At 43.6% G+C, this 19,096-nt stretch overlaps 1 protein-coding gene across 3 annotated transcripts in view; it reads right to left on the reverse strand.

Annotated features, from left to right (window-relative positions):
- Positions 1-19,096, reverse strand: part of LOC135217072 (TRAF3-interacting protein 1-like) — a 343,407-nt gene that overhangs the window by 42,634 nt on the left and 281,677 nt on the right. For all 3 annotated transcript variants that reach the window (XM_064252769.1, XM_064252754.1, XM_064252762.1), the window contains one exon: positions 11,854-12,100. In XM_064252769.1, coding sequence (XP_064108839.1) covers positions 11,854-12,100 — 247 coding nt within the window. The remainder of the gene's footprint in view (positions 1-11,853; positions 12,101-19,096) is intronic.

Consider the following 19,096-nt stretch of genomic DNA (forward strand, 5'->3'; position numbering starts at 1 on the left):
TATCTCCAAAAGTGGCGACAAAGGAGGAAGACAAATGGCAGATACGTACACTTAACTTTACGAAACATAAAAAAATGTCAGAAAAACAAACAAAACTTTACAAAACACATTAACAAAACTGTAACACTTAACTTTACAAAAAACTTAAAATAAAATTTATTTATTTTTTTTTTTTTTCATTTCTTTTTACTTTTTTATACTTTACGTAATTTCAATTTCTTCACCACCGAATGGATGCCAGTCCGTTTACGGAATTTTTCGAACCACCCATGAGAAGCCTTGAACTCTGGGGTTGCCGTTGATGTCCCCTCTCCGCTGTCGTCTTCGGCTTGGGCAATCAAATCGCTGAAAATAGCACTGGCCTTCTGGCAGATTGCCGTCTCGGTTATCGTATCGCCATCAATTTCTTTGTCCTCAATCCATACAAGAAGCAGCCTTTCCATTTCATTATGCACATGGCTCCTCTTGTTGGACAAAATAGTCACGCCCTTGGAAGGTGTAGCTGCTTTGATGGCTTCCTTCTGCTTAAGAATGGTGCCTATCGTCGACAGATTTCTGCCGTATTCCTTAGCGATCACACTCAACCGCAAGCCAGCTTCATACTTTTTTATTATCTCCATTTTTGTCTGCATAGAAAGCATTCTCTTCTTTCTGTGAACTTCAGCAACTTTCTTGGGACCCATGACTATACTGTACGTAATTAAGTTATGTAGTACATATACTAATTAGGTTCTCACACAACACGATAAAGTAGCATAGCGAAATCACTAACGAATTTATGTTACTAAACGAAATCATTGGACCGAACAAATGCCGCGTGCGTACGATAAAGATTCTGGTACGAAGTGGCCGGGGTACGCACGCCACCACGTACGTATAAGATGCATGATGGGAGGGATGCTGTCCAATAGGAGAGAAGGATCTCATGGTGGTGGCTAGCATCAGGAACCAATGGGAGAGCAGGAGGATGGTGGCGAGTCTACTAGAACTAAGATGGCGGCGCGCGGCGTGAGTTTCAAAATTGTTATCGGGCGAATCTCGGACTTTCAGAAACCTTTCGTATCTTGAAAACTTTTCGTATGTAGAGCCGTTAAATTTTTCACACTGGCTTTCGTATCTCGAGTTTTTCGTAAGTTGAGCCTTTCGTATCTCGAGGTACCAATGTATTATAACCCATGCCTTTTTTTTTTTCTTTTTAGCAAAGCAAGTTTTAATGTTATTTCGCAAGTCACATTTTACTAAGAAATCAACAACCATTGCTTTATAGAGCATATATAATTATCTTTCTGTACCTCATGGAAGTCAACAAATGACGAAAACTTGGTGGCCTTGGATGTCCGGGTGTACTCCTTACCCAAAAAAGGGCCCTATTAGTCATTGACCTGTTCAAGCTTACATAGGGTTTGTAACGGGCTTCCTCACTTCTAAACAATTGTGCAAATCGAATCACAAAAGCTGTCCTGCAACCATGGGAACAATGACTTATCATAGCCGCCATTCTTGAAGCCTTGACAAGGTACGAATATTCATTCAGAATTTCAGAGCCTGTTGTTTGTCGGGACATCATTATGTCATATATAACTTTGAACCCATACATTAGTGTTCCGCCACTGGCTTCGGCTGCTTTATTTTACACTTAGTAATAAAGAATGCTGCCAAAATTTAGGTAGGGATGTATAGTATACTATGGCTAAGTAATATCTTTGTCAAATGCACATAAAAAAAATGTTATTCCGGTAAAACACCGGGACAAAGGCTCTGAATCTCATAGTAACCACCAGAAAATGCTGACATAAGTACACAAACAAAAATAGAAACCAAATTCTTCAAAAAGTTTGACAATGTTTAGGGTACTTTGGAAGGGATATTAGGAATTTTGCCATCTTTTTGCCTCAGTGGGCCTGTATGGAATTTGAAGTTTCAAGTTTTTTGTCACATCAAAACCAAATACATAGTACCCATTAAAAAAAAATATATACTTATACCTTTTCACACTTCACTTCAGACAGTTACATATTGGTTTGACATTGCTCATACCAAACTGACAGACCCTAGATTAAAATGACACACAACACAAAATACTTCGTACGGAGTAACAAGACTAATTGACATTCCTCAGAAATATGACAGTGTAACGTAATAGATTGACAGTTAAGAAATTATTTGACGAACTAACAAATGTCAGTTAACAGTTGGCTAAAATGTTTTGACAAACACATTTCACTTAGACAATTAACATAATTAACTGTTGTATTGAAATTAATTACCCTATTTTTTAATCTTTTAGGAATTTGTTTGTACTAGACCAATTGCAATACCAACCAACTAAAAAGGCAATTTAATCATGACCTCACTCTTTGCCATATTAGGTCCAGATCCTACTGTGGTATTAATAGATAATGCACCAATCCATGCTGGAATTGAACAGGACTTTGAGGAGAGAGAAATAAAGAAAACCACTGCATTTTCTCCATTCTGAATCCTTTCAAGAATTGTTTTTCTATTCTCAAAGCTAACATCAAAAGGCAATTGAATGGGATCGTCAATATACTAGCTGCTCCTGCTGCAAGAGAACATAATATGACACTGAGTGTATGGAGAACACTTACTCAAACAAGTGGTAATGAATGCCATCCCGACTATAGATGCTGATTTCTGGGCTCAGCTCGTGTCGGCCTATGAAAAAGGATCCTTAATATCATTCTTTCTAGGTAAAATTAATCTAAAATTACCAGAGAAAAACAAAATTAAGAAAATGTCAGTAAAACTGACTCGCTCACTCTTAAAAAGAAGTGTCGGTATGGGAATAGGGGCGAGTGGGAACACTACCACGAGACATTCACCAATTAGACCTTCCAATCAGAATCCCCACAAGAGAGAGCTGATACCAACGGGCGATGCGGCCGTTACTACTACTACTAGAGGACGCCACGGACAGCAGCGCCCCTAGCGGTCATCCTTAATTATTAGCGCCAAGCGTTCGTACGCATTTTCTTGCTTGTGCTCTTTTTTCGGGATTTATCTCATCATCCGTCATGGAACGTGCTGCCATCGCAACGGCTAAGTTAAGTGCCTCATAAGTAGTGTTTTACTGTATTTTAGTCTTCCAGGAACCAGTATTTTCCTTCTAATAGGTCATATACGGTTTCCCGGTCGACTCGTGGCGGCTCCATGCTGCCTCGTTAAGAATTCCCGGTCTTCCATACTGGGACTTCTTATACTTATGGGCTTACTATATCACGTTCATCGTTTTTTACATCGCCTTTTAGCTAGGTTAGCCCTTTTACCATTTCTCTTAGTTTGGTATTTAGGGCTATTCTGTGTTCTAGCCCAGCATCCCGGCTCTTGCTCTTCATCGGCTATCGCTGGCTCCGAGTAGGCTTCTGTTCCTCGGAACAGTTTGCCTCCTCCTGGGCTTCTTTTTCTTCTACTAAAAGTGTCTTTTCCATCCTTACGATGTAATTTTAGTTCTATTTAGGGTGTTAGGCTAGCCTAGGTGCATGTCCCATGTGTTGGTACAGTCTGGTTCACGTGGCCCTTTCACGGTTGTGTTGCTATCGCGGCTTAGGCCACTTGCGGTCACGTGTTCCTTCGCACCTTACCCTTCCCCTTCCCTCCCTCCCAGGTATAGGGAGGGATCTGGGGGACCCCTTGGTTGCCATGACAACCTCAGTTGCCTTCCTCCCTCCCTCTCTGAGGAGGCCAGGGGTTCTCCCCAGCGGGGGTATAGGGCGACCACTCATCGGGTACCGGGTCACCGAGCGGGTAGTTGTTGGGACGGGGAGGAGTAGGCCACCCCCCCCCCTCTCTCTCTCCCGCCGTGTTACGCCGAGAACCCTCCCCCCCCTCCCCAGTTGCTCAGCCACCTTCCCTCTCTGTAACGAACGGAGCCTTCCGCCGCAGCCGGGGCACCTTTGGTTATAGATTACTGGCTCCGCCAGCGGGCGGGGTGGTCACTACTAGTGGTCGATTGCTTGCCTACTATATCCTTACCTTTCTCCCCCGCTACCGGAAGGGAGCTTGCTTCTTACCCGGGCACTCTTCTAGTAGACGGGAGGGAAAGGTTTGATAATTATTGTTATTTTTAAGGATTACCCTAGTTTTACGATGATTTCTATAATTTTATTTATTTTATATGTATACCATCTCCGCCGTTTGTCCGTCGTGGTTTCATTTCATCACCACACCTGGTTGGATTCTATCTCTTGTCTCCGGCGTAGCCTTGGACAAACCAACCATATTACTACCACACGTATTATGGCGGGGCTCTGGTTTAATCTAACTTTCTCGCTCCGGCACCAGCGGAGCAATTGTTAGGCTGTAAGTGTTCTCCTGATACTTATGTATCTTTCCACTTACAGGCTACCAACTGTCAGGTCCTTGGGTGCAACGCGACGTTGTACGACCCCTGCGCCCACGATGAGTGTAGGTCTCACGCCTCCGTGTGCCACGCCTTACAACGACATGATCGTCTGGCACCCGGAAGCCTGCGCCATCTGTTACGACCTGGCCAGTCAGCTGGTGGAGGGGGTAAGTCGATTATAGACTTTTTTATCGTTTTACTAACAACACTTAGTCATAAACTTGTTAACCCCGTCCCGCCATTAGCTCATTTCGCCTTCTCTTTCAGGCTGCTGGTGTGAGGGAGGTCGCCCTAGCAACCCTGAAAGCGTGGGTGGGCGGCTTCGGGAAGAACGCCGCCAAAGGCCAGCCTTACATATTGGGACAAGAAGCTGGCCGTTCAGATCTTCCCCAGTGGCAAGTCAACAGGGTATGTTGACCCCATATCCGCAGCCCCTCTCATAGCCTCCATCCAGCAGGAGATGCAGCAGTCTTTCGGGGTCGTGGCACGCAAGAGTCGGTCCCGGACGTCGCAACCTTGGACCTTAATATTGAGCCTATGGCGGTAGGTGCTGAGGATTTGTTGGTTGAGGTAGGTGTGTCGGGTGCCCAAGGTCTTTCCTTGGGCGCTCCTGGATCTTCTCCTGTCCCTTCTTCTACTGCTTCTTTCCAAGGCTTTTTGGGATCTGAGATCCCTACCCGCTCACTCCGCTCTCTCTGTACCCCCAAAGGTGAAGGGACAGAGAGAACCGAAGACCCTGGTTAAGACGACTTCTAAAAAGTCGTCGTCGTCTTCTTCAGCTAAGAAGTCTTCGACTTCCTATGCTGACGCGGTGAAGGCTAAGCCGAGCTCTTCATATTCAAAGAGCTCTAGAAGCAAGTCTTCTAAGGAGAAGGCTCGCGCTCCTGCCGAGCCAATGCCTTCTCCGGCCTCCACCGCATCCACTCCGGCAACGCCGGTTGGAGTAGCGGGACCTAGCACCTTTGATCCCACTGCTTTCTCAGCAGTGGTGATGCAACAGGTAGGTGAGATGGTTGGCTCACAAGTCTCCGCCCTAGGAACAAAGTTCGAGCAGATGTTCGCACAACTGTCGAGCACTCTGTCTCAGTCGGGCCAGTCCATCCAAGATCTCTCTAACAGAGTTAGAGAGAATGCGGACCGAGTAGCTGGGCTCTCTCAGGTCCCTCTTCCAGTCTCCCCAGTAGCAAGTGCTGGTATTTTTCCAGCTTCCACCATATGAGTCACTACCAGCTTTCTCCCATGGAGAACCCATGGAGAGTGCCGCTTATGCTCCGTTTAAAGATGGTATGATCTCTGTCCCGGAGTGTGGAACTCGAAGGATTGAGGACTTCGAGTTTTATCCTCCGGGATTGACGCAGCCTTTCATTGGTTATGCTAGGCTGACCGTAGCGGCGATCACTAGGGAGGACAAGATCTCCAGGGAGAACGTTCTCTATAGTAGAGATCACGCTCAACGCGAATGGGTTCACTGCCTTGAGGACTGGGAGTGTACCAACACCAAGCTCCAGGCTTTCAAGAGTCCTTTCACTATTTTTGCGACAGAGGAGGAGGCTTCTCTTCCGTTCGCTACAAAAATAGTAGAAACGACTCTTCAGGCAGTCCTCAAGGATGAGCCCATGCCACAGCTAAGGGAAGCAGAGTCTACTTCTCCGCTCTTCCCAGCTTTCGGAGAATTGTGGGAGAACTTGCCAGCCACGTTCACGCTTGGTAAGCTCAAAACCGGACTGTGCTATGGACCAGTTGTCGGCGAAAAAGCTCCCAAGGCTGCCTGATTCCTTGATTCAGGCAGAGTTCGACGCTCGAACTAGGTTTGGCAGGTCCCTCAATTCTCTGATTATCACGGAGATGGCTGCTCTCTCGTATGGCACGGAACCTTTGTTTAAGATTTTGGCCAAGTCCCAGCTTCAGACGGTTCAGACGGATGCTTTCGCTTCTTCCAAGCTAGGAGGAATTGCCGAAAGCACGTTCTGCAGGAGTGCACTATTAGGCACGAACCTAATAGACTCCTGGCTTCCAGCATGTGGGGAGCGGATCTCTTCCCAGAGTCCGCTGTAAATGAGGTACACCACGAGGCTGCTAGGCTCAACCAGAGCCTTAGAGCTAGGTGGGGTATCTCATCTAAGAGGAAGCAAGAATCCGTCCCCACTGCTGGTAAGAAACCAAAGAAGTCTGGTAAAAGGTTCCAGCCTTACCAGAAACACCAGCAACAGCAGCAATTCGTTCAGGCCGTCCCGGTTACCCAACAGGGACAACCTTCTACATCAAAGCAGAACCAGCCCATCCTCCTGCTGTCTCCTCAGTCACAACCCTCGACCTCCTACGCACTTTCGCCGGCCTTCAACCCTATGTATGAAGGTCAGGCCTACCCTCCCTTTAATAGGCAATCGAGAGGTAGGGCGAGAGGCTACTTTCGCCAGCGTGGCACAGGGAGGGCGGCAAGGAGTAAGCAGTTCAGAGGAGGGCGTGGTGGTCAAACCCGCCCATCAACAATGAGGCTCCCCAGGTAGGAGGGAGGCTGTTCCTCTTCCGTCACAGGTGGGGGTTCAGCAATTGGGCACAGAGCATAGTGTCCAAGGGATTGGGTTGGAGTTGGATCAAAGATCCCCCTCCAATCAAATCATTCCGCCAAGTACCATCAAAGGAATTGACAGATTATGCGGAGGAACTCCTTCAGAAAGGAGCTATTGCGAGAGTCAAGCATCTAAAATTTCAAGGTCGCTTATTCAGCGTGCCAAAGAAGGCTCAACAAAAAGAAGGGTAATCTTAGACTTGTCAAGGCTAAACTCTTTCATTCGTTGCGACAAGTTCAAAATGCTTACCCTCTCGCAAGTAAGGACCTTACTTCCTCGTGGAGCCGTCACATGCTCCATCGATCTTACAGACGCATACTATCATATCCCTATAGCCAGACACTTCCGCCCATTCCTAGGATTCAGGCTAGGAAATCAGACATTCTCATTCAAAGTGATGCCCTTCGGTCTGAATGTAGCCCCCAGGGTATTCACGAAAATAGCAGAAGTAGTTGTGCAGCAATTGAGAGCTCAGGGAATAATGATAGCAGCATACCTCGACGATTGGTTGATCTGGGCACCAACAGTCGAGGAATGCCTCAAAGCCACCAAAAAGGTAGTTCAATTTCTGGAACATCTGGGGTTCCAGATAAACAAAACGAAATCCAGACTTACTCCGGAGTCTCGTTTTCAGTGGCTAGGAATCCAATGGGATTTGTCTTCCCACAATCTGTCAATTCCAGTGGCCAAACGGAAAGAAATAGCAAAGTCTGTCAGACATTTTCTCAAATGCAAGCAAACATCAAGGAGAAAGCCAGGAAAGAATCCTAGGTTCCCTTCAGTTTGCTTCAGTGACAGATATCCTCCTGAAAGCACGGACTAAAAGATATAAATCGAGTTTGGCGATCGAGAGCAACGCCAAATCTCGAGACAAGTTGTCAGTAATTCCACAGATCCTTCGCAATCAACTCCGTCCATGGTCAAAAGTAAAGAACTTAGCCAAGCGGGTACCCCTTCAATATCCCCTTCCAGTGTTAACCATTCACACGGATGCCTCCCTGTCCGGGTGGGGGGGATATTCTCAGTTCAAACAGGTTCAGGGGACTTGGTCAGTTCAATTCCGCCAGCTCCACATAAACGTTCTGGAAGCAATGGCAGTATTTCTTACCCTGAAGAGACTGCTTCCCCCGAAAAAGTCTCATCTAAGACTAGTTTGGACAGTGCAGTGGTAGTTCATTGCATCAACAGAGGAGGGTCCAAATCCAAGCATGTGAACCATGTCATGATAGCCATCTTTGCCCTAGCAAACAAACACAAATGGCATCTGTCCGCCACTCACCTGGCGGGGGTAAGAAATGTGATAGCAGACGCTTTGTCCCGGTCAGTCCCTCTGGAATCAGAAATGGTCCCTAGACGACGGGTCATTCCGGTGGATATGCCGGAGAGTCCCAGGTCTCCAAGTAGATCTCTTCGCCTCACAAGCGAACCACAAGCTCCCTTGCTATGTGGCCCCCAACCTGGACCCTCTGGCTTATGCCATGGACGCCCTGTCGTTAGATTGGGATCAGTGGAGAAAAATTTATGCTTTTCCTCCAGTGAATCTCCTCTTGAAAGTCTTGAGCAAGCTGAGGACTTTCAAGGGAATAGTAGCCCTGATTGCTCCAGACTGGCCCAAGAGCAACTGGTATCCTCTGCTTCTGGAATTGGGTCTCCGACCTCAACGGATTCCCAATCCCAAGCTGTCACAATCAGTACAAATGAGGACTGTGTTCGCTTCCTCAGGAATTCTTCAGACCCTAACTTTATGGACTTCATGAAGTTTGCGGCTAATAAAGATGCTAACATTGATCCACAAAACATCCTCTTCCTAGAATCAGATAAGAGAGAGTCAACTATTAGACAATATGACTCAGCTGTTAAAAAATTAGCATCCTTCCTGAAAGAATCAAACACTACAACCATGACAGTTAATTTAGCTATATCCTTTTTCAGATCCTTGTTTGAAAAGGTTTAGCAGCTAGCACTATTACTACTCATAAATCGGCTTTGAAGAAGATCTTTCAGTTAGGTTTCCAGATAGATCTGACTGAATCTTATTTTACGTCTATCCCTAAAGCCTGTGCTAGACTTAGACCTTCTCAAAGGCCTACTGCAGTCTCATGGTTCTTAAATGATGTCCTCAAACTAGCATCAGATACTGACAACTCGTCTTGTACATTCATAATGCTTCTTAGAAAGACATTATTCTTATTAAGCCTAGCTTCATGGAGCTAGAATTTCAGAACTGTCGGCTCTATCCAGAGATGCGGGTCATGTGGAATTCCTCCCCTCAGGAGAAGTTCTGCTTGCTCCGGATCGTAGTTTTTTGGCTAAAAATGAGGATCCTCTTGCAAGGTGGGCCCCTTGGAAAGTCATCCCACTTCCGCAAGACCCTTCTCTCTGCCCAGTATCAACTTTAAGAGCCTTTCTATCTCGTACATCCTCAAGATCCTCAGGTTCTCTCTTCATGAGAGAAAAAGGTGGTACTTTATCAGTAAAAGGTATTAGACAACAAATCCTTTACTTCATTAAACAAGCCAATCCTGATTCATTTCCAAAAAGCACATGACATCAGGGGAGTAGCCACCTCAATTAATTACTTTCAACATATGAACTTTGAGGATCTTAAAAGTATACTGGATGGAAATCTCCGACAGTCTTTAAACGTCATTATCTAAAGTCCTTGGAATCTTTAAAATTTTCTGCAGTAGCAGCGGGAAACAATGTTCTCCTGATACTGTATAGTAGTCGTAGTATAGATCCAGGTCTCCTCTCTACCTACCTCATCCAACATGCCTCACCCTATCGCCATGCTACTCGGATATTCTAGCCTTAGCCGCTGAGATCATATTAGTGGATTGTCCCTTATTTTTTTGCTAGGGACATCCACACTATGTACTGATAATGTACTTCAGTGTACCTACCCTTATTTTTATGCTAGGGTAGACACAATGTGTTTGTATATTTTTGTAAATAAGTTATCTAAGTAAATCCATTTTGTTAAAATTACACTGCATTATTGTACTTTACTATGTTTACTGTAATTTTAAGTACTTTACATTACTAACTTTCTTTTATGTCATTGTTTAAAATAAGTTAGCCTTAAGTACTTAGTTTATATGCTGTAACTGATTTACTTATATTATATCCCTCATTTTACAACTGATTTTCATTTGTCCTTTTTTCCCATCTTGTCTGTTTCTCTGGTACTCTTTCATAGGCCGACACGAGCTGAGCCCAGAAAAGGGATTTTGACGAAGGAAAAATCTATTTCTGGGTGATTGGCTCGTGTCGCCCTATGAAACCCACCCTGTATTGATTGCCCCCCCCCCTGCAGGACAAGATGTTCTTAGATTAAGGATGACCGCTAGGGGCGCTGCTGTCCGTGGCGTCCTCTAGTAGTAGTAGTAGCGGCCGCATCGCCCGTTGGTATCAGCTCTCTCTTGTGGGGATTCTGATTGGAAGGTCTAATTGGTGAATGTCTCGTGGTAGTGTTCCCACTCGCCCCTATTCCCATACCGACACTTCTTTTTAAGAGTGAGCGAGTCAGTTTTACTGACATTTTCTTAATTTTGTTTTTCTCTGGTAATTTTAGATTAATTTTACCTAGAAAGAATGATATTAAGGATCCTTTTTCATAGGGCGACACGAGCCAATCACCCAGAAATAGATTTTTCCTTCGTCAAAATCCCTTTTATGTTCAGCAAATTATCACCATAGCCAGGCCTACTTAAGATTATGTCTTGCACATGAAGACATTTAGGATTAAGTGAACAGGATTTACATATCTTACCCTTTTCCAGGATGCATTTCAGAACTCTTGTAAAATAATGCATAAGTATGCATTTCATTAATTTTCATACCTATTACAAAGTAATAATGCATAAGTATGCATTTCATTAATTATGGCTCTTTGTCAGTTAGCTTCACTTGGTTCGTCAGATGATTTATCGACTGTAATACGAACATAAAATGCCAATTGAATGCTAATCAACTGAGCTGATGTTCATAATATATACAAGATATAAATAACATGACTGAAAATGCAGAGAAAACACCTACTAAAACAAGCGCAGTACAGTTCAGTGACAGTTCCCATCTCTACTGTAACTACTAATTCATGTTTGGCTAATTATTGTTATTGCCAGACATTAGAGTATTAATCCCGTCTTGACTGTTAGTCAGGGCTCATATATAATGTTGCATGGTAAATTTCACTAATTTGACTACCTAGTATTAAGAAACTGTCAATTTTCTTTTATGTTGCAAAGAACTGAAGAATATCAATATATATTAACATTCATGAATAAATAGTTATTCATTATACATGTAAAATTACATAAATTTATTTTGTTAGCTGTCAAATTGATATATGACAATGTTCAATCTTACAGTAATATTCAATTAAATTGTGTTATGTTAATCGCGTTTTGTCAATCATTCTCTGAATCTGTCATTAGAAAAAGTAATTTGTTAATCTGTCAATCTAATTCAAGATCTGTCACAGTGATATCAAGAACTATCAATTGAAAGTATAGTTTGCCATTTATTTCTGTTAATTTGTTCGAACTCAATTGTGAAAAGGTATATTATACGCCAAATATAAACCAGCAGTTTTCTCTCCATAATGCAGACGTGTATACCAAGATGTATGTGTCAGCCACACCACTCAGTCAAATTCTTAAATCATATGGCTGGCCACTAACTGTACCCATATATGGAACCAAATTTATACAAAATTTTATGTACAATATACATAGAGCTGTCTAAATTTGAAACATATCACAAAAGCTGTCTAAATTTGAAACATATCACAAAATTTCCCAAATTCTTGTAAAACACATTCTGAGGAAGAAATGCTTTGTTACAATGATTCTAATTTAATGAATTTTATTCCCTTAAAATAAGCAATGAATCCCTAAATACAAACTCTTTACTTACTCCACATCATTTACAGAAAACTGGGATGGTGATGGAGCAGTAGGATCTTCACCAAAATGCTCTAGTGCTCTCAGAGGTTGTGGTCCTGATTTTGATGCTGAGGTTGGGGTTGGAGCATTAGTTTCAGAAGAATCTTGCTGTTCCTGATCAGGAGGATGTTTAGGAGATTCTAACGAACCAACACCAGAGTCAGGGGCTTCCAGTGCTGAAGGCAGTCCCAAATGGTCCTCTCCTTCAAGGGAAGGCCCTATTGTGAGAGTGGGATAAGTAAATGGAAGACTGTTGGCTATCTGCCACCCTGGCATTAACGGCTTTTCATTATATATGTGTAAAAATATATATACTGATAGTAAATATTTTATATACACTACTTTGGAAGTCACTAGTTAAATTTCATACAGGAAAAATATTTAAAGTAGGATTTCTGCAGGCTATAAATATTTAAAACACCTTAGCCCTAAAAATAATAGGTTTGAACTATAATAATACACTTTCCAATCAAACAACTGTGGCTTGCCTTGGGAATCTTTGCTGGAAAGGCCATACAGGTGTTAAGTGACTACTTGGATCATTTTTCTTTATTCACTCTTTTCTCAATATTTGCCATGCAAGTCTTTTCTCCAATTAGAAATATGGTTTTTTCTCTTAGCCTTTTCCCCTAGTTTTGTTAATTATTGCTTTTATTTTGAAAATATTTAGTTTGTTATATTACCCATCTCTTAACAACAGCTTTATCATTAGCATATCCAGTCAACAAAGTTCCCTCTAACAGCAGTAAAATCTTACTATAAGGACGACATTTGTATCAAATGTCTGCCCTTCCTTGTAAATACCTTTTTATCTCTGTAAATGTCCTTTTTGATATTATATGCTAAAATGTAGAGTGATTCACAGCCTTTCCACCAATGTACGCATCATGTGAATACGTTTCCTCTACACCAAAATATATGTGTATTTTCGGTTGTGAAGAAACACAATCACAGCGGGGGCTCTGTCCCTTTTTGTTTATATTTGTTCGCGGTCAACCACAACACCATTAGCAGACTCAAAATGGCATGTCCCCTACAGGAGAGTTTTGGCATTCGCCTTCACGCCCCGACCTGCCGCTCGATCCATGCCCTCCTCAAGTGGTTCCTCACTCACCGCTGCCGCGCCGTCGTAGCCCTACTGCTTCCAGCTGCTGCCCTTCTCCAGACAGAACGTCGCATACTGGCTACACTGCGCGGAGATCCAGCTCCGAATCCACGGGATCACCAGGGAGGGAGCCAAGGTGGACCTCATCATCGCAGCCTTCCCGGAAAACGTATTTAACTGCCTCACCCCATGGATGGTCGGCCAACACAGTGAGCTGCCCTACGAAGGCCTGAAGACCCAGCTTATCCAGGCCTTCTCCCTCCCGGTCCCCGAGAGGGTTGCTCACATCTTCGACCTGGTGGCCAGCCCAATGACCACCAAGGACCTGGGACTAGCCTGGCATACGCTCCAGGACCTGGTACTGCTGCCAGAGGTGGACCCCCAAGGCCACAGGAAGGAGGTAGACCTCCTGAAGCAGCTCTTCCTCCGCCAGCTCTCACCAAAGGTATGCGACCAGATCCCCTACGCAGACAACCGGGACATGGAGAGCCTGGTGGAGCAGGCCCACAGCCTGTAAACCTGGGCCACGAGACTCTCCTTCCCACCATCAGCCAACAACCTGCAGCAGGAGAAGTCCGAGGAGGCTGGGATCAATGCAGCTCTCCTGAGGAGGAGAACCCCGCAGCCCCGCCAGGACACCAGCTGATGCCACTTCAACCGCAAGTTCGGGAGTGAGGCGAAACAGTGCCAGCGCCCCTGCTCCTTCATGCTGTCAAGAAAACGAAGGAGGAGGTGCCCAACACTGCTCACCCTGGCAGCAGCAGTAACGAAGTCCCACCCCAGAGGATTTTACGTCACGGACACCATCTACAGCCACAGGATGTTGGTCAACACTGGTGTCATGCAGTCGGTGTTCCCTCCATTCACCATAAGGACGGACCACCAGCCGCTGGTCCACGCCTTCGTCAAGGTGGGCAACACTTGGTCTGCAAGGCAGCAACGTCACCTTCGAGTTCGGGTACTCCATTAAATACGTCACCTCGGCGTAGACTATGAGGACCTAGTGTGAACAAGCCTCCGACCCCAAAGTACCAGCCTACCGGACGGCCATTACCGCCCTTCACTGGGAGGACATCCCCATCGGCCCCTCCGAGACGACGCTCCTCTGCGACACTAGCACTGGCTGCCCTCGCCCCCTGATACCTGCCTCCCATAGGAAGCAGGTGTTTGACGTGATCCACGGTCTCTCTCACCCATCGCCCCGCACAACAACCAGACTCATGACCGAGAAGTTCGTGTGGCACATCATCAGGAGGAACTCCCGGAAGTGGGCCAGGAACTGCATTGCATGCCAGAGCAGCAAGACAGGAAGGCACACCAAATCAGGGATATGCTCCTTTCCTCAGCGCAGGCAAAGATTCAGACACATTCAAGTCGATGTCGTCGGGTCCCTCCCCCCATCCAACGGTGCCAGATACCTCCTGACAGTGATCCAACGGTCTACCAGTTGGCCTGAGACCACTGCAGACACCTGTGCTGAAGCCCTCCTGTCCAACTGGATCAGCCACTTTGGAGTGCCAGACAACATCAAGATAGACCAGGGCACCGCCTTCACCTCAGAACTCTGGACTGCCCTGGCACACCTGATGGGGACTAAGCACCACACCACCACGTCCTCCAACCCCGCAGCCAACGGCATGGTGGAGAGAATTCACCGCTTCCTCAAGGCCTCCCTGATGGCATGCTGTGTAGGCTCTCACTGGAAGGCACAACTACTGTGGGTCCTCCTCAGCCTCCGTACCGCCCCAAGAGCCAATGGCGACCCGTCTCTGGCAGAGAAAGTGTACAGCGAGGCCCTGACAGTGCCAGGCGAATTCTTCTCCACCGACAACCTTGACATTCCCCTAGCAAGACTCCAGGTAGCCGCCCAGGAGTTCATCCCCTGCTGGGAGACCTATACTGACAGGAGGAGGCAGTTCTGCCCGAGGGTCTTGGATTCCTGCAAATTCGTCTTCATTAGAAACGACGCCACTCGCCCGCCCTTGACAAGGCCCTACCAGGGACCACATCAAGTCATCTGCCAGGAGGAGAAGGCCCTCGTAGAACTCCACCTCGGAACAGAGCACTGCTGGAGCCCTCCACCGCCCCTAGACATCACTGGGGTCGCCCAAGGAAAGCAGTCAAACCCCCTAGGTCCACCACAAGGGGAGGCATCCTGCTTCCCGACTTGCCAGATACAAGGACCCGGGAGACGTTCCCCGACAAATGTTATCACGGACCCACAGACTCTTCCAGCCCCCTGCAAGATTCCACTGACCATCAGCCAACGATTACCACTCAATCACTGTCTTGCGGGGGGAGTATTTGTAAGAACGACATTAATACTGAATGTCCATCCTTCCTCGTAAATACCTTTTTATCTCTGTACGTCCGCCCTTCCTCGTAAATATCTTTTTATCTCTGTACATGTCTTTTTCTTATAACATGCTAAAATGTAGAGCGATTCACGGCCTTTCCGCCAATGTACACATCATGTGAATACATTTCCTCCACACCAAAATATATGTGTATTTTTGGCTGTGAAGAAACACAATCATAGCGAGGACTCTGTCCCTCTTTGTTTATGTTTGTTCATGCGTGCATGACGGACACTACGTTTCCAGCCGCACGCTGCCTTATGTATAGCGTCTCTGCGGAATAAAGTTAGTTAGAGCTCTCTCCTTTTCTGACTCAGTCCTCACATTACAAATTGTCTCTGTCAGCTTAAGCTGGTCTTTAATATGGAGAGTTATTGGCTAGTATGCAGGTGTTGTCAAAGGAAGTCCTGCGATTCCTTTTTTTAACATAGGCTCTATTCATTTTGTTTGTTATTAGCTAACCTAAGTTTTATTTACATACCAGTTTTGGTTTGGTATGCTAATGGTTTAATAGTTTATTATTTTCCCAGCTTTGCTTGTTTCATATATGAAGTGCTTTTTATAGACATACTACATCAGACTGCTTCACAGCTTAGTGTGTGTTTCAATAGTTTTCAGCAAAATTATTTCCCTAGATCATGGCCAGGGAAATAATTAATGGTTAGTTAAAAAGAAATTTTTCATAAGCCTTCTACACAAGGCCTAATTTCCTTTTTATGATTTGTTTATGATTACTGCATCATAATCATCACAGTCAGCTTAGCATCTGTATATCTCTATGTTTTTCATTTTGGTTTGGCCTACAGCATTAAAAGTCTCAGGTAAGCTGTAGTAGTCCTATGTATAGTATGTGCTGTATTGAGCAAGATCAGTATATTTGAAAGGTAGTTTTGGTAGAGTAGGGGATGTATGCAAGAACTGATTTATAAAGTACTGTATTTGAATTTTGGACTGATTATACATGGCAAATATACATATTACAGGATGGAAATGGTTCCTGTACAACAGCCATCTAAGCTTCTCTTAATTCTACTTCACAAAGGTCTTGTGCAGAGGCTTTCTTCTCCAAGGAAAAAACCAAAATGGGAATTTGGAGACATTAGTTTTCTATGTTACACCAGCAGATGCAAGATCATTTGTAAAAGTTCTTCCAGGATTGACCAGATGATTTAGCTTTGTCTCTGTATGTGGAGGAACAAAATTCCACCACTTATCAGCAAAGGAAATCGCTTTTGTCGAGGGAATAGTAGTATATTTTTTATAGTGTAGTCACCTGTTTCATCCTCAAGGAGCTACCTTTCCATGGTCTACCAGAGCTACAAGATGACCACACTAATATATCAAGGCAGTGGTCTTGTGGCCAGGTATTGTGTCATAATGATAAACGCCTATAACACATGATGGAGTATATAATGGACTGAAAGATAAGAGGGCACACTGCCTTTTCCTTATCTTCAGCGAAGCTGTACTTGGTTTATTTGCATCGTCAAGACCAGCTAGAAGAAGTAGCGACTAATGCGCATGTGCAGTCCATCATATTGTCGACAAACATACTGTACCTGCACAGGAACCAAGAAATCATTACTTTTTCATTGCCAACACAGTACAGTTTGTGATTATACATGTGCTCCAAAAACTTTGTTTTTTCTTTGCTTTCATTAGCAAGGATCATGGAAACATCTAAAGTAGCAAGTTAATTGCTTAATTTTAAGTTCTAGTAAAATATTTTGTTGTAAACTTTTGGGATTGTTAATTAAATTGTGTGTAAAAGCCAGAAACCTGGTGTTTCTTCCAAACACATCGCCGGGAATTAATCCCTGATTGGTAGTTTTGAAAAAGCAAATTGTTATAAAGAATTTGTCAATTAGACGTTCCACAATTTTGTCATTAATATAGAACATCCTTTCAGATTATACAGTCTACAATAATCTGGGAAAGATAAAATGGTAGTCTACCTAAGGCTACATATAAGTAAATTTTTAAAAAAAATTTTATATAGCCTTTACTCTAAAGAGTGATCTAAAATACTGACTAGGCAGTACCTTATATCAGGTTGAGTGATAACCTTTTACAAAACATCCCATTTTGGACTGATGGTAGCCTTGCTTTAAGGCTACATATTAAGGCAATTGTGTTTTATGTAACCCATTCCCTTATGTGTCAATCAAATAAAATGGATCAGGCAGTAGCCAAGATTAGAGTAAGTGATAATCTGGCTATAACGTTACACATTAGAGAGTTACTGTTTTATATACGTAGTAAGACTAAATAGTCTAGGATTCCATATAAACAATAACCTGCGGTAGCCAAAAATGGTAGCCTAACAATGAGGTTACATAATAGTGAGTTTCTGTTTTTATAACGCCTATACAGTTAAGAGTGTTCTTAAATAATCTGGATTAGGCAATACCCTATACTAGGCTCAGAGAGAGCATTTATTTAAGAGATATCATATTATTGGTTTAAGTGGTAGTTTAGACCAAATAGCCTAGGATTAGATATAAACAGTATCCTAGACTTGGGAAAATTATAACCTAGTTTTACAACTCGGTAGCTCTCTGTAAGGCTACATATTACTGGCGTTCTTATGTAGCCTATATCCTTAAAGGTGATATAAACCTAGACTAGGCAGTAGCCTGGCCAGATTTAGTAACAACCCCTTTTTGTAAGGAATATCCTGCTATTAGCTTAAAACAGTAGCTCATTATATAAAGCAAAGGCCGAATATCAGATAAAAGCATAGTCTCGGCCAGATAAAACAGCAAACTAGATTATGAGAGGGATCTTTGCTGTATAGTTTATATCCTTAAGTGTTTTCAATAAGACTTGCCTAGAATAGGTGAAGCGAGAACCCTCTAAGAAATTCTCTAGTCTTAGCCTGACACAGATTATACTAGAAGCATTAACCTAAAACAGTAGCTTGTGTTAATCAAAACAAAGTAGCTTATAGCAGATAGACCTGAATGCCATGACATTCAAAATTAAATTTCACATAGCCCTTGCAAATGGACTAACAGTCTTAAGTAATACAGCCTTATATTGGTGTCAAAACTAACCTAAATTTTAATGTGTTTAATTTAACATATATATTTAACCTTTAAACGCCGAATGGACGTATTAAACGTCAACGAAAATTGTCTGTTGGGTGCCAAATTGACATACGAAACGTTGACGCAAAAAAGTTTTTAAAAAAATTCGCGGGAAAATAGTTATAGGCCTACTTGGCAAAAACTTTTGAATCAAGCACCTTGAGGGATGCTGGGAGTTCACGGATCAAGCTGTTGTTTTGTTTACAATCGTTACCCAGGCACGCAAACACGAATTTCTTTCTTCTCGCACTAAAAAGCATCAGCGACACATCTCGGAAATTATTTCTTCACTTTGACATAATTTTTGCACCATTTTATATTAGCCATTACATAAAGTTTTATATGTGGAAATGTGCACAATTTCATTTAGAATACAACAAAAAACAACCTATGGTTGTAGCTTTTATCAGTTTTGAAATATTTTCATATAAATAACGATGTGCCAAAATTTCAACCTTCGGTCAACTTTCACTCGACCGAAATGGTCGAAAACTGCAATTGTAAGCTAAAACTCTTACATTCTAGTAATACTCAATCATTTACCTTCATTTTGCAACAAATTGGAAGTCTCTAGCGCAATATTTCGATTTATGGTGAATTATAGAAAACTTTTTCCTGCGTCAGCGCGGTAACTACCGAAAAAATCATAAATTTTTTTGTCCG

The sequence above is a fragment of the Macrobrachium nipponense genome, chromosome 19, assembly GCF_015104395.2.
Source record: "Macrobrachium nipponense isolate FS-2020 chromosome 19, ASM1510439v2, whole genome shotgun sequence".
Lineage (NCBI taxonomy): Eukaryota > Metazoa > Arthropoda > Malacostraca > Decapoda > Palaemonidae > Macrobrachium > Macrobrachium nipponense.